We start from the raw sequence: 23,464 nt of genomic DNA, 5'->3' as shown, positions 1-23,464 counted from the left end.
TTCAATCCATAATGGATCCAACACAGTCGCGAGAGTCCAGTCCAAAGCGGATCCAACACAGCAGCGAGAGTCCCGTTCACAGCGGAGCCAGCAGGAAACCATCCCAAGCGGAGGCGGATCAGCAGCGCAGAGATGTCCCAAGCCGATACACAGGCAAGCAGTACATGGCCACCGGATTGGACCGGACTCTAAGGGAGAGACCCGCCACACGGCGGAGGAAACTCATTTCGGCCGCTTGTACCCGTGATCTTATCCTTTCGGTCATGACCCAAAGCTCATGACCATAGGTGAGGATGGGAACGTAGATCGGCCGGTAAATTGACAGCTTTGCCTTCCGGCTCAGCTCCTTCTTCACCACAACGGATCGGTACAACGTCCGTATTACTGAAGACGCCGCACCGATCTCACCATCCACTCTTCCCTCACTCGTGAACAAGACTCCTAGGTACTTGAACTCCTCCACTTGGGGCAGGGTCTCCTCCCCAACCCGGAGATGGCACTCCACCCTTTTCCGGGAGAGAACCATGGACTCGGACTTGGAGGTGCTGATTCTCGTTCCAGTCGCTTCACACTCGGCTGCGAACCGATCCAGTGAGAGCTGAAGATCTTGGCTAGATGAAGCCATCAGGACCACATCATCTGCAAAAAGCAGAGACCTAGAAGATCACAATTTCCTCCAAAAAGAAGCATGCAGGCCAACGAAGTATTTGTCATTTCTGTTTGTAAAATGTTTGAGCCACATGCTGTGCATGTTATTGTTTACGTTTGTAACCTGCTTTATTTTATTAACAGTTTTCACGGTGAATTGAAGGGAAAGAAAGCCTTCAATAAATCAGTCAAAGAAAGCCATTGTGCCGGTGCTATGGGGCGGCCCAGCTCGGTTGGTAGAGTGGCCGTGCCAGCAACTTGAGGGTTGCAGGTTCGATTCCCGCTTGATCAATCAATGTTTATTTATATAGCCCTAAATCACAAGTGTCTCAAAGGGCTGCACAAGCCACAACGACATCCTCGGTCTAGATCCCACATCAGGGCAAGGAAAAAGTCAACCCAATGGGACAATGAGAAACCTTGGAGAGGACCGCAGATGTGACCCCCCCCCCTACGACGACCGGTGCAATGGACGTGAAGTGGATCTAGCATACTATATTTATTCTACACATTTTTACAACATTGGAAAACATTACTAAAACAAGGCTTTTCAGGTGTGACAACTGGAAATTACTGGCTTAGAAAGTTGTCTGTCTATCTGTGTTGGCCCTGCGATGAGGTGGCGACTTGTCCAGGGTGTACCCCGCCTTCCGCCCGATTGTAGCTGAGATAGGCGCCAGCGCCCCCCGCGACCCCAAAAGGGAATAAGCGGTAGTAAATGGATGGATGGATGAAAGGCCCAAGGTAAAAATGTGTGTGTGTTCAAGTTGAAGGAAACGGAAAATACAAATAAAATGAGCTCAAATATACCTAAAATACGAGGCTGTTGAGATCCGCTTTCCGGATCCTCCACATATTATTGTTTATTGTTCCATTTTTTATTTTCACTCTCCATCTGATCCCATTTTTTTCCTGTTTAAGTCAGTCACCATGGTTACTCATCAGTTCACCTGCTGCTCACGCCCCGCACACCTGCTACAGATAATCACCGTCACTTTATAAGCCAATCCAATCCAATCCAATCCACTTTATTTATATAGCACATTTAAACAACAATAACGTTTCCAAAGTGCTGCACAGCCATGTTAAAAACAATATTATGCTCCACCAATGACTGAATAAAACAAAAAATGAATAAAAATAAAACCAATAAAAACAATATAAAAACAAATATGATTAAAAACTATTTTAAAGGGTAAAATCAATTAAAACAGTAAAATAAAAATCAAAGTGTATAAAAAACACAGAGGACAACAGAGAACAGAGGACCACACAACTCACGTAGTGTTAAAAGCCAAAGAATAAAAGTGGGTCTTAAGACGAGACTTAAAACACTCCACTGTGGAAGCAATTTGAACATGGAGGGGCAGAGTGTTCCAGAGCTTAGGGCCGACCACAGAGAAGGCCCTGTTTCCCCTGGTCTTAAGTCTGGTCTTGGGCACCACGAGCTGGAACTGGCTCTCGGACCTCAGATGAGGTCCGAGATATATTGAGGTGCCAGTCCATGTAAAGATTTAAAAACAAACAGCAATGTTTTAAAATCAAGTCTAAAATGAACTGGAAGCCAGTGCAAACTCTGAAGAATTGGGGTTATATGCTGGCCTTTCCTGGCCCCTGTTAAAAGTCCTGTTGCCGCGTTCTGGACTAACTGCAACCGGGAGAGAGCTTTTTGGCCAATGCCAGCATAAAGTGCATTGCAGTAGTCCAGGCCACTTGAAATAAAAGCATGCACGACTTGTTCAAAAAGGTTAAAAGATAAAAACGGTTTAACCTTTACTAGATAGATTAGATTAGATTAGATAGTACTTCATTTATTCCGTCAGGAGAGTTCCTTCAGGAAAATTACAATTTTCAGCACAATCCCATTCAAGATCAGACAAACATTAAAGGGAGACAGAACAGGATCGCTGACGGGTCTGCCGGCTTCCAGCGCCCCTTACAAAAAAAAGATGAGATACAGGTAAACAAGGGGGGGAGAAAAAAATAGGAGATTAAAATAAAATAAAAAAATCGGTCTTAGCCTGGGCCCTGGAGAGGGGGTGCAGACTGAGGCTAAGGGAAAAAAAACAACAACTCATAGCCATAGAACACACCCCTCTTACATGTGTGTAAGAGGGAAACATCAAACATCAAAGAACACATAGGACATTAAAGACATTAAAGCAGCAGATACAACCAGACACTTCTACATACAGCTATGAATAAAAAGTAAAAGAAACATATCCCGTGTGGTGGCCTCTGCGGTGTTCCACGCCATCGTCCACTGGGGTGGAGGGAGGATGGCCAGAGACAGGAGCAGACCCAACAAAGCAACCAGGACAGCCGACTCCACACTAAAAGACGAAGGTGATAAAAACTGGATTTTAAAACGCCATTGACTTGTTTGTCTAGTTTAAAATCGCTGTCTATAGTGACGCCAAGGCTGGTGACTTTGGGACGCACATCATTTTGCAATGGTCCCAAGTCAGTGAGGGCCGGGACCAAAAACTAAAATTTCCGTTTTTCCCTCATTCATTATTAAAAATTCTGGGCTAACCAAGCCTTGACGTCGCATAGCCGTCCTCTTTTGTTTGTTCAGCCTGGGTTCATAATTTGCTTTCACGCAACAAGTTACGCCTGCACTCTACATTGTGTGTATATTCTCGCTAGCTTTTCACGCTCAGCCATTTGTTTATTCCAGCTCTCATGCTATATGTTTTGTTTTTCCCTTTAATGTGTCTATGTGCCAGTTTAGTTCTCATTTTTGTATATCCTAGCTTTTATGCTAGCGTCCTTTGTTTGTTTTATTCTACTATATAGCCCTTTTTTTTATTTAAATAAATCTGTTTATCTTAGCTTTGCTGTGTTCAATTTCGACGCATCCTCGAGGGAATCGAACCCGGCATCACAATACCGAACAGAGGCATAATGGTGCAATATGTACATTAAGCTGGCATAAAGAGCATGTTAGCATCGATTAGCTTACAGTCATGCAGGGACCCCATCTATCTGATTAGCACTCCACACAAGTCAATAACATCAACAAAGCTCACCTTTTTGGATTCACGCACAGCATAAAACGTTCGATGGACAAATTGAGACGATTAAGGAGTGGCATAAAACATGCCTACTCAGCGGCCAAGTGGTTAGAGTGTCCGCCCTGAGATCGGTAGGTTGGGCGAGTCATACCAAAGTCTATAAAAATGGGACCCATTACCTCCCTGCATGGCACTCAGCATCAAGGGTTGGAATTGGGGGTTAAATCACCAGAAATGATTCCCGGGCACTGCTGATGCCCACTGCTCCCCTCACCTCCCAGGGGGTGAACAAGGGTGTTGGGTCAAATGCAGAGGACAAATTTCGCCACACTTAGTGTGTGTGTGACAATCCTTGGTAGTTTCACTTTAACCTTCGTCTTGTGTTAGGGTCGGCACCGACCCGTTTTAGATTTTAAATGCACAAAAACACCACATACATTTATTTTTTTGCATCAAAGCTTTTTGACTTTGTCAGGAACCTCTTTGTCACGAAAATAAAACATTTTAATTTTTTTCACTAAATTATAAAATGCTCTGGTAGAAATGATGCCCTTGGTGTTGTTAGGGTCGGTTTCGACCCAGTTATAAAAATAAGATGATAAAGCAATGATAAGAGCCAAAACTGAACACACTGACAGCCAGCTCCTATCCCAATCATGTGAGCTTTAGTGGATTCTCATTTTACCTTGTTATCCTGTACAAAAATAAACAAAAGACGGACACTAAAAGTGTCACTTTTTGCCACTCTGATTTTGTTTTTTTATTAGTTTTGGAACTAGTAATCTATTTCTCTTGGTTTCATTTGCTTGATTGGTTGTTGTTTGTTTGATGTTGGATTTCTGTTGCTGAAAAAAATACTTTTTAGCCTTTTTCTTGAAGTAAATATATATGGGTCGAAATCGACCCGTAACACCATAGATGTTACTATAGTTAAAATTCTTAAAATGAACAAATAAATAAAACACATTTATTTAAGAGATGTGTTCTAATACCCCTTAGTAATAGTTAGGTAACACAACAACCTTTTTTTTAATGTATATGATTCTCTTGAGGTTCGTTTTACCATTTTTAAAAATTGAAATCGAGGGGTATACTGACAAAAAGCCCAATGGCCCAAACCAAAAATATTAAAACCAATATTTTCAAGGATAAGGAAGCCTAACGAGGTAACCAAGAGATGAGAAACAAATTGGATGATAGATAATTGTTTTTAGTGTATTTTACAGCTGATTTAAGACATGGGTCAAAACCGACCCGTTAACATAAGAGATGGTAACAGAAAGCTAACACAAGAGGAAGGTTAACCAATGTCTTTCTGTGGCAGCATCAAGGAAAGTTGTGCATGCAAACATGGGGCGGTATAGCTCGGTTGGTAGAGTGGCCGTGCCAGCAACTTAAAGGGTTGCAGGTTCGATTCCCGCTTGTGCCATCCTAGTCACTGCCGTTGTGTCCTTGGGCAAGACACTTGACCCACCTGCTCCCAGTGCCACCCACACTGGTTTAAATGTCACTTAGATATTGGGTGTCACTATGTAAAGCAGGGGCGCTCACACTTTTTCTGCAGGCGAGCTACTTTTCAATTGACCAAGTCGAGGAGATCTACCTCATTCCTATTTATAATTTATATTTATTTATTTATGAAAGAGACATTTTTGTTAAGTTAATGGTGTTTAATGATAATACAAGCATGTTTAACACACATAGATTCCTTTCTTTCATGAAGACAAGAATATAAGTTGGTGTATTACCTGATTCTGATGACTTGCATTGATTGGAATTAGACAGTGGTGCTGATAACGTCCGCATTTTCAAATGGAGGAAAAAAAAAAGTCCTCCTTTCTGTCCAATACCACATGAAAGTGGTTGGATTTGGCATCTCATTTGTCCAACTTGCATACTCGTTTTTAAACACTTTGTTATGAGAGTAGCATATGTGTGTGGCCCTTTAATGTCTGGCAGCAGGTGAGTGACGTCAGTGAGTGTGCGGGTGGGCAAGCAAGTGAGAAAGCGGTCGCTGAGGGCGAGGGAGAAATACATTGGCATCAAACTCCGTAGCTTGCTAGCTTGTGCACGCTAGCTTTCTGAGACTCTTATTTTGTTAGCACAGGCAGGACGAAACAGGTCTTTTATGGTGAAGACAGGAACTGTGCAGTCGGTCTTTAGAGTTTTGACAGTAGGTACGGAGTCTCTAGAAATAAAATGTGTTTCTCTGCGTCCGCCCTGTTAGTGATTTTTTTTCTTAAATATGAGCTCGCAGCAGCCAGCGTCATCTCACAAGATCCTCGGGTGCCGAGAATGTCAAAACATTATCATTAGGGATTCCTAGAGCCCCCCAAAAAAAGTCTGCGGGCTATAGAGCGTTTTCCGTTCGGGCTCCAGTACTCTGGAATGCCCTCCCGGTAACAGTTCGAGATGCTACCTCAGTAGGAGCATTTAAGTCTCACCTTAAAACTCATCTGTATACTCTAGCCTTTAAATAGACCTCCTTTTTAGACCAGTTGATCTGCCGCTTCTTTTCTTTCTCCTATGTCCCCCCCTCCCTTGTGGAGGGGGTCCGGTCCGATGACAATGGATGAAGTACTGGCTGTCCAGAGTCGAGACCCAGGATGGACCGCTCGTCGGGACCCAGGATGTACCGCTCGCCTGTATCGGTTGGGGACATCTCTACGCTGCTGATCCGCCTCCGCCTGAGATGGTTTCCTGTGGACGGGACTCTCGCTGCTGTCTTGGATCCGCTTGAACTGAACTCTCGCGGCTGTGTTGGAGCCACTATGGATTGAATTTTCACAGTATCATGTTAGACCCGCTCGACATCCATTGCTTTCGGTACCCTAGAAGGAGGGGGTTGCCCACATCTGAGGTCCTCTCCAAGGTTTCTCATAGTCAGCATTGTCACTGGCGTCCCACTGGATGTGAATTCTCCCTGCCCACTGGGTGTGAGTTTTCCTTGCCCTTTTGTGTGTTCTTCCGAGGATGTTGTAGTCGTAATGATTTGTGCAGTCCTTTGAGACATTTGTGATTTGGGGCTATATAAATAAACATTGATTGATTGATTGAACTGACGAAAGTGAAGTCTTGGTATGATTGATGATTGCTCATTTTTATGTCTATTTTTTTAATGCCTGGCTTGAGATCGACTGACACACCCTCCGAGATCGACCAGTCGATCGCGATCGACGTAATGCCCACCCCTGATGTAAAGCGCTTTGAGTCACTTGAGAAAAGCGCTATATAAATATAATGCACTTCACTACGTGGAGGGAGTTACATATTTGCTATCACAACATATTGCCCGTCCTCTAATTGGGTCATTTTTGATGCCCGTGCATATTGACGGCGAGGCGGGTGGGGTTGCCAAGAGCCTGCGAGGCCTCGCTGGCACCCAATCAAAGCAGCCCCCCCCCCCCCTCGCCGCCGCCTGACAATCTGGCACCGGCGTGCAGCAATCACGGGCGGGAGAGCGCGTCCAACAACATGGCCCCTAGCTCCCGCCCTTAATTGGAACACGGGCATACCCTTAATCCGCACGCTTGCTATGAAATTGGCCATTTTGTACCCGGCGTCCCCGCCCACTTTTCTTGGGATTTAGCCGGTTCCTCTCAAGTGGCGCCATGGACTATCTGTGAAAATGGCCCCGGGTTTGACCACGGCGCCTGTGGAGGAGGACGCGGATGCCTAATCTTCATCCTGGCAACGCGCGGCGACGCTATGTTTATCGCCCGGATGTGACCAGCCTGACAACTAATCGAATTTGTTGCTTCGGCGTAAAGCCGCGTCGGGCGTGGGCGAGCCCGAGCCGGCGCCGCCCACTCCAGGCTCCTCGGACTGAATACTTCAAATGTTCCTGAAGAGGAACATCCGCTGGTGTGTGTTTGCCTTGTTGCGTTCCTACGCTTTGTGTGCCTGGCAGTCAGCACGTGGCGGTACCCCTCTCCCCCCCACTCCAGCTGCTTTCTCACCCAGGGGGAACTTCTTTAATTAAGCACGCCCCGCTTCCAAGGGAAGGGCTCGCTTTGCGCCCCCCCCCAGCTGTTGACCGCCCTGATGGACGGGCGGGGGGGGCACTGGCGTGTCACTCCGTCGGCCGGGTCCGATCCAATCCCCCCCTCCCCAACAAACAAAGATGGACTGGGCTTGTCACGCCAGGATGTATCACGCCTGAGCCCTCCCTCATGAATTAAACATGAGATCTGGAGGAGTTCTTTTTAAAAAAGGAAAAAGACCCAGAGGATGTTTTCTCTGCTCAGATTCACCCACGCTTTTTTTTTTTTTTTTTCCCTTTCCTTTTTTTTTTTTTTTTTATCTCTTCTTCCCTATGACTCGGACTTAGTCAAACATGGAAAAAGTAAGGTTTTTTGGGTTATTAATAGGTGCACAGGTGAATTAGAAAACAGTACCCTCAAAGAGTCAAGCAGGTAAGTCAGTCTTTGTTGGCATAAACTTCCGAAAAGAGGATTCTGCGCCTTTAAAAAGTCTGGAATTGCTTCTCGGCACTTTCTTTTAGGTTTGTCGCTCTCCAGCTCCCAACTCCAACAATGTGTCTCATCCAACTGCTGCTAATAAAGGCGACAGGTGATTAGATAACAGTGCCCACCTGGGCCATCTACTCACCTGTTCCGCGGCAGGCCCGCAGGCCGCACCCCCCTCTGCAACCCATGTTTGAGAAAAGACAATTTATGCAACATTTTGAACAAAAAAAAAAAAAACACCATTGCATGTTTTGTAGACCACAAGGAAGTGTTATCCATACAGTACAGTCCAAAAGTTTGGACACACCTTCTCTTTCAATGCGTTTTTTTTTTTTTTCATGACTGTTTGCATTCTAGATTGTCACTGAAGGCATCAAAACTATGATACCTGTGAAGTACCTGTAAAAAACACTTTTTTGTGGTCTACAAAACATGTAATGGTGTTTTTTGTTTGTTTTCTTTTGAGGAAAATGTAGCATAGATTGTCTTTTCTAAGTCAGAGGTTGTGGAGGGGGGTGTGGCCTGCGGGCCTTTTGCGGAACAGGGTGTGCCGGAACCGTCCTCGAAGACAGCGACGGGTGAGTAGATGGCAGGTGAGTAGATGGCCCAGGTGGACCTTGTTATCTAATTAAAAAATGTTGCATTTATTAGCAGAAGCCGGATTGAGACATGTTAGTGGCGTGTCACCCTCGATACACCTTCGTACAAGGAAGTGTTTTCCATACAGTACAGTCCAAAAGTTTGGACACACCTTCTCTTTCAATGCGTTTTTTTTTTATTTTCATGACTGTTTACATTGTAGATTGTCACTGAAGGCATCAAAACTATGATACCTGGGAAGTACCTGTAAAAAACACTTCTTTCTGGTCTACAAAACATGGAATGGTGTTTTTGGTTTGTTTTCTTTTGAGGAAAATGTTGCATAAATTGTCTTTTCTAGGTCAGAGGTTGTGGAGGGGGGTGTGGCCTGCGGGCCTTTTGCGGAACAGGGTGTGCCGGAACCGTCCTCGAAGACAGCGACGGGTGAGTAGATGGCAGGTGAGCAGATGGCCCAGGTGGACCTTGTTATCTAATTAAAAAATGTTGCATTTATTAGCAGCAGCCGGGGTGAGACACGTTGTTGGCGTGTCACCCTCGATACACCTTCATAAACCATACCGATGATCCGTGTCCCGTTCTCTTTCCAAGTTTTTTGTTTTCCATGCCATAGTGCAAGTTTTTCTTTTCATAGTCAAGTGTTTATACCTTCTCTGTGAGCGCTTTTCGTTTGTTCCTTTGTGTGTTTAAAATTAAAATATGTCATTATCTCCACGTCGTGTCCGGTCCAATCGCTTTACACCGCGGGAATACAAATCAAAAAGGTAAATTAGTCATGAAAATTAAAAAAAACTAATTGAATGAGAAAGTGTGTCCAAACTTTTGGACTGTACTGTATGTAAAACACTTTTTTGTGGTCTACAAAACATGTACTGGTGTTTTTTGTTTGTTTTCTTTTGAGGAAAATGTTGCATAAATTTTCTTTTCTAGGTCAGTGGTTGTGGAGGGGGGTGTGGCCTGCGGGCCTTTTGCGGAACAGGGTGTGCCGGAACCGTCCTCCAAGACAGCGACAGGTGAGTAGATGGCAGGTGAGTAGATGGCCCAGGTGGACCTTGTTATCTAATTAAAAAATGTTGCATTTATTAGCAGCAGCCGGGTTGAGACACCTTGTTGGCGTGTCACCCTCGCTTTTCGTTTGTGTGTTTAAAATTAAAATATGTCATTATCTCCACGTCGTGTCCGGTCCAATCGCTTTGACACGACTGTAATGTGCATTAGAAAGAATATTGAAGAGTTTGGTTGATTATTTTCCTGCATTGAGCCGCTTCTTTTCTATGCCCCTTTGTGTGTTTGAAAGGTCCCGGTTGCTACGGTGACAGTGATTGTTGTCACTGGTCAGCAATGCCTGGTGAGCATACGGCAACCACGTGGGCGAAGGAATATTCCACCCTGCACCCCCCCTGCCCCGAAGGCCTCGGCACAAACATTTCTCGCAGTGATCCACAAGCCAGCGAGACTCGCAGGCACGGGACTGGAACTAATGAAGACAACTATTCAATTACCAGAGCAATTAATGCAAGTGCCCGGGAGCAAAAGATCACAGATGAGCCAAGCAGCCTCGCCAGCCAGCGTCTGAAGTTGAGAACCACAACTGGAGGGCAAACAACACACTCTGGTCCTGATTTACTGGAGCTTTGTGTGTGCTAAAACACGTGCAAACCTCATAGCACACGCGTGTACTAAAACACGTGCAAAACTGATAGCACACGTGTGTAGTAAAACATGTGCGAACACACGAGCGTACTGAAACACGTGCAAACCTGAAATCACACGAGTGCAGTAAAACACGCGCAAACTTGATAGCACAGAAATGTACTAAAACATGTGCAAACCTGACAGCACACGAGTGCAGTAAAACACGTGCAAACCTGACAGCACAGATATGTACTGAATGACGTGCAAAACTGATAGCACACGTGTGTACCAAAATGCGTGCAAAGCTGATAGCACGTGCATGTACTAAAACACGTGCAAATCTGACAGCACACAAGTGCAGTAAAACACGTGCAAACCTGATAGCACACACATGTACTGAAACACTTGCAAAACTGATAGCACACATGTGTAGTAAAACATGTACAAACCTAAAAACACATGAGTGTACTAAAACACGTGCGAATCAGATAGCACATGCATGTGCAAAAACATGTGCAAACCTGACAGCACACGCATGTACTAAAATATGTGCAAACCTGATAGCACACGTGTGTACCAAAATGCGTGCAAACCTAATAGCACATCCATGTACTAAAACATGTGCAAATCTGACAGCACACAAGTGCAGTGAAACACGTGCAAACCTCATAGCACACGCGTGTACTAAAACACGTGCAAAACTGATAGCACACGTGTGTAGTAAAACATGTGCGAACACACGAGCGTACGGAAACACGTGCAAACCTGAAATCACACGAGTGCAGTAAAACACGCGCAAACTCGATAGCACAGAAATGTACTAAAACATGTGCAAACCTGACAGCACACGAGTGCAGTAAAACACGTGCAAACCTGACAGCACAGATATGTACTGAATGACGTGCAAAACTGATAGCACACGTGTGTACCAAAATGCGTGCAAAGCTGATAGCACGTGCATGTACTAAAACACGTGCAAAACCTGACAGCACACAAGTGCAGTAAAACACGTGCAAACCTGATAGCACACACATGTACTGAAACACTTGCAAAACTGATAGCACACATGTGTAGTAAAACATGTACAAACCTGAAAACACATGACTGTACTAAAACACGTGCAAACCAGATAGCACATGCATGTGCAAACCTGATAGCACACGCATGTACTAAAATATGTGCAAACCTGATAGCACACGTGTGTACCAAAATGCGTAATAACCTGATAGCACATCCATGTACTAAAACATGTGCAAATCTGACAGCACACAAGTGCAGTAAAACACGTGCAAACCTGATAGCACACCCATGTACTGAAACACTTGCAAAACTGGTAGCACACGTGTAGTAAAACATGTACAAACCTGAAAACACATGACTGTACTAAAACACGTGCAAACCAGATAGCACATGCATGTGCAAACCTGATAGCACACGCATGTACTAAAATATGTGCAAACCTGAAAGCACACGTGTGTACCAAAATGCGTAATAACCTGATAGCACATCCATGTACTAAAACATGTGCAAATCTGACAGCACACAAGTGCAGTAAAACACGTGCAAACCTGATAGCACACACATGTACTGAAACACTTGCAAAACTGGTAGCACACATGTGTAGTAAAACATGTACAAACCTGAAAACACATGACTGTATTAAAACACGTGCAAACCAGATAGCACATGCATGTGCAAACCTGATAGCACACGCATGTACTAAAATATGTGCAAACCTGATAGCACACGTGTGTACCAAAATGCGTAATAACCTGATAGCACATCCATGTACTAAAACATGTGCAAATCTGACAGCACACAAGTGCAGTAAAACACGTGCAAACCTGATAGCACACACATGTACTGAAACACTTGCAAAACTGGTAGCACACATGTGTAGTAAAACATGTACAAACCTGAAAACACATGACTGTATTAAAACACGTGCAAACCAGATAGCACATGCATGTGCAAACCTGATAGCACACGCATGTACTAAAATATGTGCAAACCTGATAGCACACGTGTGTACCAAAATGCGTAATAACCTGATAGCACATCCATGTACTAAAAAATGTGCAAATCTGACAGCACACAAGTGCAGTAAAACACGTGCAAACCTGATAGCACACACATGTACTGAAACACTTGCAAAACTGGTAGCACACATGTGTAGTAAAACATGTACAAACCTGAAAACACATGACTGTATTAAAACACGTGCAAACCAGATAGCACATGCATGTGCAAACCTGATAGCACACGCATGTACTAAAATATGTGCAAACCTGATAGCACACGTGTGTACCAAAATGCGTAATAACCTGATAGCACATCCATGTACTAAAACATGTGCAAATCTGACAGCACACAAGTGCAGTAAAACACGTGCAAACCTGATAGCACACCCATGTACTGAAACACTTGCAAAACTGGTAGCACACGTGTAGTAAAACATGTACAAACCTGAAAACACATGACTGTACTAAAACACGTGCAAACCAGATAGCACATGCATGTGCAAACCTGATAGCACACGCATGTACTAAAATATGTGCAAACCTGAAAGCACACGTGTGTACCAAAATGCGTAATAACCTGATAGCACATCCATGTACTAAAACATGTGCAAATCTGACAGCACACAAGTGCAGTAAAACACGTGCAAACCTGATAGCACACACATGTACTGAAACACTTGCAAAACTGGTAGCACACATGTGTAGTAAAACATGTACAAACCTGAAAACACATGACTGTATTAAAACACGTGCAAACCAGATAGCACATGCATGTGCAAACCTGATAGCACACGCATGTACTAAAATATGTGCAAACCTGATAGCACACGTGTGTACCAAAATGCGTAATAACCTGATAGCACATCCATGTACTAAAACATGTGCAAATCTGACAGCACACAAGTGCAGTAAAACACGTGCAAACCTGATAGCACACACATGTACTGAAACACTTGCAAAACTGGTAGCACACATGTGTAGTAAAACATGTACAAACCTGAAAACACATGACTGTATTAAAACACGTGCAAACCAGATAGCACATGCATGTGCAAACCTGATAGCACACGCATGTACTAAAATATGTGCAAACCTGATAGCACACGTGTGTACCAAAATGCGTAATAACCTGATAGCACATCCATGTACTAAAAAATGTGCAAATCTGACAGCACACAAGTGCAGTAAAACACGTGCAAACCTGATAGCACACACATGTACTGAAACACTTGCAAAACTGGTAGCACACATGTGTAGTAAAACATGTACAAACCTGAAAACACATGACTGTATTAAAACACGTGCAAACCAGATAGCACATGCATGTGCAAACCTAATAGCACACGCATGTACTAAAACACGTGCAAACCTGATAGCACACACATGTAATGAAACACTTGCAAAACTGATAGCACACATGTGTAGTAAAACATGTACAAACCTAAAAACACATGAGTGTACTAAAACACGTGCAAACCAGATAGCACATGCATGTGCAAAAACACGTGCAAACCTGACAGCACACGCATGTACTAAAATATGTGCAAACCTGATAGCACACGTGTGTACCAAAATGCGTGCAAACCTAATAGCACATCCATGTACTAAAACATGTGCAAATCTGACAGCACACAAGTGCAGTAAAACACGTGCAAACCTGATAGCACACACATGTACTGAAACACTTGCAAAACTTATTGCACACATGTGTAGTAAAACATGTACAAACCTAAAAACACATGAGTGTACTAAAACACGTGCAAACCAGATAGCACATGCATGTGCAAAAACACGTGCAAACCTGATAGCACACGCATGTACTAAAACATGTGCAAACCTGAGAGCACATGCGTGTGCAAAAATATGTGCAAACCTGATAGCACACGCATGTACTAAAACATGTGCAAACCTGACAGCACCCGAGTGCAGTAACACACGTGCAAACATGATAGCACACACATGTACTGAAACACGTGCAAACTTGATAGCACATGTGTGTACTAAAATTTGTGGAAACCTGATGGCACATGTGTAAATTAAAACATGCAAACATGATAGAACATGCATGTAGTAAAACCCGTGCAAACCTGATAGCACACGTGTGTAAAAAAAGTGCAAACCTGATAGCACAGATATGTACTGAATGACGTGCAAAACTGATAGCACACGTGTGTACCAAAATGCGAACAAAGCTGATAGCACGTGCATGTACTAAAACATGTGCAAATCTGACAGCACACAAGTGCAGTGAAACACGTGCAAACCTGATAGCACACACATGTACTGAAACACTTGCAAAACTGTTAGCACACATGTGTGGTAAAACATGTACAAACCTAAAAACACATGAGTGTACTAAAACACGTGCAAACCAGATAGCTCATGCATGTGCAAAAACATGTGAAAACCTGATAGCACACGCATGTACTAAAACATGTGCAAACCTGATAGCACATGCATGTGCAAACCTGATAACACACGCATGTACTAAAATATGTGCAAACCTGATAGCACACGTGTGTACCAAAATGCGTGCAAAGCTAATAGCACATCCATGTACTAAAACATGTGCAAATCTGACAGCACACAAGTGCAGTAAAACACGTGCAAACCTGATAGCACACACATGTACTGAAACACTTGCCAAACTGATAGCACACATGTGTAGTAAAACATGTACAAACCTAAAAACACATGAGTGTACTAAAACACGTGCAAACCAGATAGCACATGCATGTGCAAAAACATGTGCAAACCTGATAGCACACGCATGTACTAAAACATGTGCAAACCTGATAGCACACGTGTGTACGAAAATGCGTGCAAAGCTGATAGCACACAAGTGCAGTAAAACACGTGCAAACCTGATAGCACACACATGTACTGAAACACCTGCAAAACTGATAGCACACATGTGTAGTAAAACATGTACAAACCTAAAAACACAAGAGTGTACTAAAACACGTGCAAACCAGATAGCACATGCGTGTGCAAAAACATGTGCAAACCTGATAGCACACGCATGTGCAAAAACATGTGCAAACCTGACAGCACCCGAGTGCAGTAAAACACGTGCAAACCTGATAGCACACACATGTACTGAAACACATGCAAACCTGATAGCACATGCATGTACTAAAACATGTGCAAATCTGACAGCACACAAGTGCAGCAAAACACGTGCAAACCTGATAGCACACACATGTACTGAAACACATGCAAACCTGATAGCACATGCATGTACTAAAACATGTGCAAATCTGACAGCACACAAGTGCAGTAAAACACGTGCAAACCTGATAGCACACACATGTACTGAAACACATGCAAACCTGATAGCACATGCATGTACTAAAACATGTGCAAATCTGACAGCACACAAGTGCAGTAAAACACGTGCAAACCTGATAGCACACACATGTACTGAAACACATGCAAACCTGATAGCACATGCATGTACTAAAACATGTGCAAATCTGACAGCACACAAGTGCAGTAAAACATGTGCAAATCTGATAGCACACGTGTGTAGTAAAACATGTGCGAACACACGAGCGTACTGAAACACGTGCAAACCTGAAATCACACGGGTGCAGTAAAACACGCGCAAACTCGATAGCACAGAAATGTACTAAAACATGTGCAAACCTGACAGCACACGAGTGCAGTAAAACACGTGCAAACCTGACAGCACAGATATGTACTGAATGACGTGCAAAACTGATAGCACATGTGTGTACCAAAATGCGTGCAAAGCTGATAGCACGTGCATGTACTAAAACATGTGCAAATCTGACAGCACACAAGTGCAGTAAAACACGTGCAAACCTGATTGCACACACATGTACCGAAACACTTGCAAAACTGATAGCACACATGTGTAGTAAAACATGTACAAACCTAAAAACACATGAGTGTACTAAAACACGTGCAAACCAGATAGCACATGCATGTGCAAAAACATGTGCAAACCTGATTGAACACGCATGTACTAAAACATGTGCAAACCTGATAGCACACGTGTGTACCAAAATGCGTAATAACCTGATAGCACATCCATGTACTAAAACATGTGCAAATCTGACAGCACACAAGTGCAGTAAAACACGTGCAAACCTGATAGCACACACATGTACTGAAACACTTGCAAAACTGATAGCACACCTGTGTAGTAAAACATGTACAAACCTAAAAACACATGAGTGTTCTAAAACACGTGCGAACCAGATAGCACATGCATGTGCAAACCTGATAGCACACGCATGTACTAAAACATGTGCAAACCTGATAGCACACGCATGTACTAAAACATGTGCAAACCTGACAGCACCTGTGTGCAGTAAAACACATGCAAACCAGATAGCACATGCAGGTGCAAAAACATGTGCAAACCTGATAGCACATGCATGTACTAAAATATGTGCAAACCTGATAGCACACGTGTGTACCAAAATGTGTTCAAACCTGAATGCACATGCATGTACTAAAACATGTGCAAATCTGACAGCACACAAGTGCAGTAAAACACGTGCAAACCTGATAGCACACACATGTACTGAAACACTTGCCAAACTAGCACACATGTGTAGTAAAACATGTACAAACCTAAAAACACATGAGTGTACTAAAACACGTGCAAACCAGATAGCACATGCATGTGCAAACCTGATAGCACACGCATGTACTAAAACATGTGCAAACCTGATAGCACATGCGTGTGCAAAAACATGTGCAAACCTGATAGCACACGCATGTACTAAAACATGTGCAAACCTGACAGCACCCGAGTGCAGTAACACACGTGCAAACCTGATAGCACACACATGTACTGAAACACGTGCAAACCTGATAGCACATGTGTGCACTAAAATTTGTGGAAACCGGATGGCACATGTGTAAATTAAAACATGCAAACATGATAGAACATGCATGTAGTAAAACCCGTGCAACCTGATAGCACACGTGTGTAAAAAAAAAGTGCAAACCTAATAGCACACGCGTGTAAAAAAGTGCAAACCTGATAGCACGCACGTGAAAAAAAGTGCAAACCTGATAGCACACGTGTGTACAAAAAAACTTGCCCAAACCTGATAGCACACATGTGTACTAAAAAAACGTGCAAACCTGATAGCACATGTGTGTACTGAAACACGTTTAAAACCTGCGAGCACAACCGTGTAGTAAATTAGATTAGATTAGAGAAGATTATTTATTCCATCAGGAGAGTTCCTTCAGGAAAATTTAAATTTTCAGCACAATCCCATTTAAAACCAAACAAACATTACAGGGAGACAGAACAGGATCGCTGACGGGTCTGCCGGCTTCCAGCGCCCCTTACAAAAAAGATGAGATACAGTTAAACAAGGGGGGGTCTAAAAAAATAAAAAAATAGACTAAAATAAAATAAAAAAATAGGTCTTAGCCTGGCCCCTGGAGAGGGGGTCCAGACTGAGGCCAAGGGAAAAAACAACTCATAGCCATAGTACATGTCCCTCTTACATGTGTGTAAGAGGGAAACATCAAACATCAAAGAACACAGGGGACATTAAAGACATTAAAGCAGCAGATACAAGCAGACACTTCTACATACAGCTATAAATAAAAAGTAAAAGAAACATATCCACTGTGGTGGCCTCTGCGGTGTTCCACGCCATTGTCCGCTGGTGTGGAGGGAGCATGGCCAGAGACAGGAGCAGACCCAACAAAGCAACCAAGACAGCCGACTCCACTCTCGGCCAGTGTCCAGTCCGCATGGATGAGCGAGGATACGTCCAAGGTGACTGAGGTGTCCGACACCTGCTCACCCAGCCAAGACACCGCGAAGCCTCTCCGTCCCAGCGCTCAGTGCTAGCTCCGCAGTCCTTTCCCCTCATCCGCATCTCCTCCAGTCCCTCCAAACCGACTCCGGTGTGGCAGAGACCCAGCAGCTGGTCTCCATGGCCAAAAGGCTCCCGGGAGGCAGATCCAGAAGTCCACAAAAAAAGCACCACAGAGGTCACGAAAGTGCCACCTCTTGTCACACAGTCCCAAAGAGTCCCGGACCAAAAATCAAAAAATATAATAACACATGAAAACAAGAGGGAAACACAAAAGGATGACACAAGAGCACAGAACTCCTGCCTACAGCAGCCACTACAGCAGCGCCATTTGTATACTCTAGCCTTTGAATAGACCTTCTATTATGTTAGATCCACTATGGACTAGACTCTCACTATTATGTTAGATCCACTATGGACTGGACTCTCACACTATTATGTTAAATCCACTATGGACTGGACTCTCACTATTATGTTAGATCCACTATGGACTGGACTCTCACTATTATGTTAGATCCACTATGGACTGGATTCTCACACTATTATGTTAGATCCACTATGGACTAAACTCTCGCTATTATGTTAGATCCACTATGGACTGGACTCTCACTATTACGTTAGATCCACTATGGACTGGACTCTCACTATTATGTTAGATCCACTACGGACTGGACTCTCACTATTATGTTAGATCCACTATGGACTGGACTCTCACTATTACGTTAGATCCACTATGGACTGGACTCTCACTATTCCGTTAGATCCACTATGGACTGGACTCTCACTATTATGTTAGATCCACAATGGACTGGACTCTCACGATTATGTTAGATCCACTATGGACTGGACTCTCACTATTATGTTAGATCCACTACGGATCATTCTTTACCCCCTCTGCTCCGCCAAGGTGTTGTGTTGTATCGACGGGCGTCCATGTTTGCTTATAATTAAGTCCCGACCAGGCCTCAGATGGGACTTGCTTCACGCTCCCTCCGTCCAATTAAAAGGAGCTCGGCCGCCACACTTTTGTTACTGAGCGAAGTGCCTTCATTCAGCTTGAAAAAAGAAAAGAAATCATCCACCAGCAGTATCGCGCTTGAATTGATACGGCGTGCCTGATTGCTTGGCTTGCATGTTCCTGTAAAGCACCTTCAGTGCCAGAGGGAGGGACATGATGATGAAAGGAACGCTACAAAAAAGAGAGATAATTATTCCCCCCTTTTCAAATAAACTTCAAATGGCAAAAGGCCACAGGGGAGTTGTAGCTAATGATTTCGTTTATCCGTAAAAGGACTCATGAGGATGTTTTACTTTCTTTACTGTCATTTTCTCCTGCCATCTTATGAATTGCTGGAATGTTAAGTACGCCGGAAAACCAAGTCAACTTCTGTCAACCTGCTTCAGGGCATCATCGTTTCCAGCCACCATGGGTGTCGAACTCAATACTTTTATAACCGACCAAATTACAAAACCCTGAACCAGTGACGTTGTCATGTTGAGTAAATGGACTGGACGACAGCGACAGGTGAGTAGATGGCCCAGGTGGACCTAGTTATCTAATCACCTGTCGCCTTCACTAGCAGCAGCCAGGGCGAGACACATTGTTAGCGTTGGAGTGGGAGCCAGAGATACAATTTTGGAAAAATGTATGCTGACTTACAAAAACCCTAAACCAGTGACGTTGTCACGTTGTGTAAATGGTCAATAAAAACAGAGTTAAAGTAGCAACGATTGTCAAACACACACACACACACACACACACGAGGTGTGGCGAAAATATTCTCTGCATTTGACCCATCACTCTTGATCACCCCCTGAGAGGTGAGGGGAGCAGTGAGCAGTGAGCATCATTTTTGGTGATTTAACCCCCAATTCTAATCCTTGATGCTGAGTGCCAAGCAGGGAGGTATAGCTCCCATTTTGATACTATTTGACCGATGAACATGTTCACACCATTTATTCAGAACGAATAAATAACGACAAAGGAATATAGAATATGTGGAGGGGGCGTGGCCTGCCGCGGAATGGGGTGTGCCAGGACTGGCCTCAATGACAGCGACAGGTGAGTAGATGGCCCAGGTGGACCTTGTTATCTAATCACCTGTCGCCTTCACTAGCAGCAGCCAGGGCGAGACACATTGTTAGAGTTGGAGTGGGAGCCAGAGATACAATTTTGGAAAAATGTATGCTGACTTACAAAACCCCTAAACCAGTGACGTTGTCACGTTGTGTAAATGGTCAATAAAAACAGAGTTAAAGTAGCAACGATTGTCTAACACACACACACACACACACACACACACACACACGAGGTGTGGCGAAAATATTCTCTGCATTTGACCCATCACTCTTGATCACCCCCTGGGAGGTGAGGGGAGCAGCGAGCAGCAGCAGTAGCCGCCCATGGTAATCATTTTTGGTGATTTAACCCCCAATTCTAATCCTTGATGCTGAGTGCCAAGCAGGGAGGTATAGCTCCCATTTTGATACTATTTGACCGATGAACATGTTCTCACCATTTATTCAGAACAAATAAATAACGACAAAGGAATATAGAATATGTGGAGGGGGCGTGGCCTCAATGACAGCGGCAGGTGAGTAGATGGCCCAGGTGGACCTTGTTATCTAATCACCTGTCGCCTTCACTAGCAGCAGCCAGGGCGAGACACATTGTTAGAGTTGGAGTGGGAGCCAGAGATACAATTTTGGAAAAATGTATGCTGACTTACAAAACCCCTAAACCAGTGACGTTGTCACGTTGTGTAAATGGTCAATAAAAACAGAGTTAAAGTAGCAACGATTGTCACACACACACACACACACACACACACACACACACGAGGTGTGGCGAAAATATTATCTGCTTTTGACCCATCACTCTTGATCACTCCCTGGGAAGTGAGGGGAGCAGTGAGCAGTGAGCATCATTTTTGGTGATTTAACCCCCAATTCTAATCCTTGAAGCTGAGTGCCAAGCAGGGAGGTATAGCTCCCATTTTGATACTATTTGACCGATGAACATGTTCACACCATTTATTCAGAACGAATAAATAACGACAAAGGAATATAGAATATGTGGAGGGGGCGTGGCCTGCCGCGGAATGGGGTGTGCCAGGACTGGCCTCAATGACAGCGACAGGTGAGTAGATGGCCCAGGTGGACCTTGTTATCTAATCACCTGTCGCCTTCACTAGCAGCAGCCCGGGCGAGACACATTGTTAGAGTTGGAGTGGGAGCCAGAGATACAATTTTGGAAAAATGTATGCTGACTTACAAAACCCCTAAACCAGTGACGTTGTCACGTTGTGTAAATGGTCAATAAAAACAGAGTTAAAGTAGCAACGATTGTCACACACACACACACACACACACACACACACACACACACACACGAGGTGTGGCGAAAATATTATCTGCATTTGACCCAGCACTCTTGATCACCCCCTGGGAGGTGAGGGGAGCAGTGAGCAGTGAGCATCATTTTTGGTGATTTAACCCCCAATTCTAATCCTTGATGCCGAGTGCCAAGCAGGGAGGTATAGCTCCCATTTTGATACTATTTGACCGATGAACATGTTCACACCATTTATTCAGAACAAATAAATAACGACAAAGGAATATAGAATATGTGGACGGGGCGTGGCCTGATGCGGAATGGGGTGTGCCAGGACTGGCCTCAATGACAGCGACAGGTGAGTAGATGGCCTTGGTGGGCCTTTTTTATCTAATCACCCGTCGCCTTTATTAGCAGTAGCCGGAGCGAGACATGTTGTTGGAGTTGGAGTGGGAGCCAGAGATACATTTTGGAAAAATGTATGCTGACATACAAAAACCCTAAACCAGTGACATTGTCACTTTGTGTAAATGGTAAAGAAAAACATAGTTAAAGTTAAAGTACCAACGATTGTCTCACACAGACACACACACAAACTCAAGGTGTGGCAAAAATATATTCTCTGCATTTGACCCATCACCTTTAATCACCTGGGAGGTGAGGGGGACAGTGAGCAGCAGGGATCATTTTTGGTGACTAAACCCCCAGTTTCAACCCTTGATGCTGAGTACCAGGCAAAGAGGTAATGGGTACCATTTTTATAGTCTTTGGAATGACTCGGTTTGTCAATCTCAGGGCATAACTCTGCCAGACTCAATTACAACTATTTGACCGACGAACATGATCACATCATTTATTCAGAACGTATAAATAACGACAAAGGAAAATAGAATATGTGGAGGGGGCGTGGCCTGCAAGCCTGCCGCAGAATATGATGTGCCAGGACCAGCCTCGAAGACGGCGACAGGTGAGTAGATGGCCCAGGTGGGCCTGGTTATCTAATCACATGTCACCTTTATTAGCAGCAGCCGGGGCGAGACACATTATTGGAGTTGGAGTGGGAGCCAGAGAGCGACACAAACGCAGAAAAATACATTTAGCTGGAAAGCAAAAATCTTGCACTATTTAATGAAAATAAAAGTGTTGTATCCCGGATCCTGGCTCTCGTGGTTGTGCGCGGTGTTTCGAGGAACCCACTAGAGGGCAACCTCTACAGAATACTAATAAAAACAACATTATGATTTGTAAAATTTCAGAATATTTTTAAACAAAGGAAACAGTCTGAAGTTGTCTTTGTCAGACCAGGACATGGATTGTTTGTGCTCCTTCGACGCAGAGGGATTACAGGACGAGCCAGGCGTGAATTCAGGTACATGTTTGTTTGTTTTTATACTCTAAATTCAAAAAGGCAAAACAAAAAGCGCGCTGGATGGCGGATAATAATCTATACTAAAACTTCGAACAAAAACAGCACAATGGCAATACTATCTACAAACAAACAAAAGATACTATCAAAGGCATAAATACAAACAAAAACGTACTTGGCGTGGGTGAACTGAAAAGCACGGCATGAAGTATGAAAGGCATCGAAAGGTAATGAAAGCAAAGTTCCCAGACTGAAGAAAATGACTTAAATAATGGCTGTGATAATCAGGAACAAGTGCGGGACTGAAGGCAGGGGCGTGACAAGGTGGGAACTAATGAGTCGACATGGTAACAAAAGCAAACCAGGAAGTGAAAAATGGAACAAGAGTCCAGAAAACAAAACAAAACATGATCAAACATAAAACCAGATTTACGGGCGTGACAGTCTTTATTTTTAGGTTATCATGCCACGGTTTTGCCAGTGTGCCCACTGAGGAGTAGATTTTTCTCCATGTGGACCCCCAAACTAGAATGAGTTGGACACCCCCCTGATATAATTAAA

The 23,464-nt window shown here is 43.9% G+C and overlaps 1 protein-coding gene across 1 annotated transcript in view; it reads left to right on the top strand.

Moving 5' to 3' along the window:
- LOC133562422 (uncharacterized) overlaps positions 1-23,464 on the top strand; it is a 42,235-nt gene that overhangs the window by 3,440 nt on the left and 15,331 nt on the right. The window contains exons 3-4 of the mRNA XM_061916609.1: positions 9,662-9,744; positions 10,029-10,329. Coding sequence (XP_061772593.1) covers positions 9,662-9,744; positions 10,029-10,329 — 384 coding nt within the window. The remainder of the gene's footprint in view (positions 1-9,661; positions 9,745-10,028; positions 10,330-23,464) is intronic.

Source organism: Nerophis ophidion, linkage group LG11, assembly GCF_033978795.1.
Source record: "Nerophis ophidion isolate RoL-2023_Sa linkage group LG11, RoL_Noph_v1.0, whole genome shotgun sequence".
Classification (NCBI taxonomy): Eukaryota; Metazoa; Chordata; class Actinopteri; order Syngnathiformes; family Syngnathidae; genus Nerophis; species Nerophis ophidion.
The sequence above is the reverse complement of the archived record's forward strand: the minus strand, read 5'-3'. Positions and strand labels throughout refer to the sequence as shown.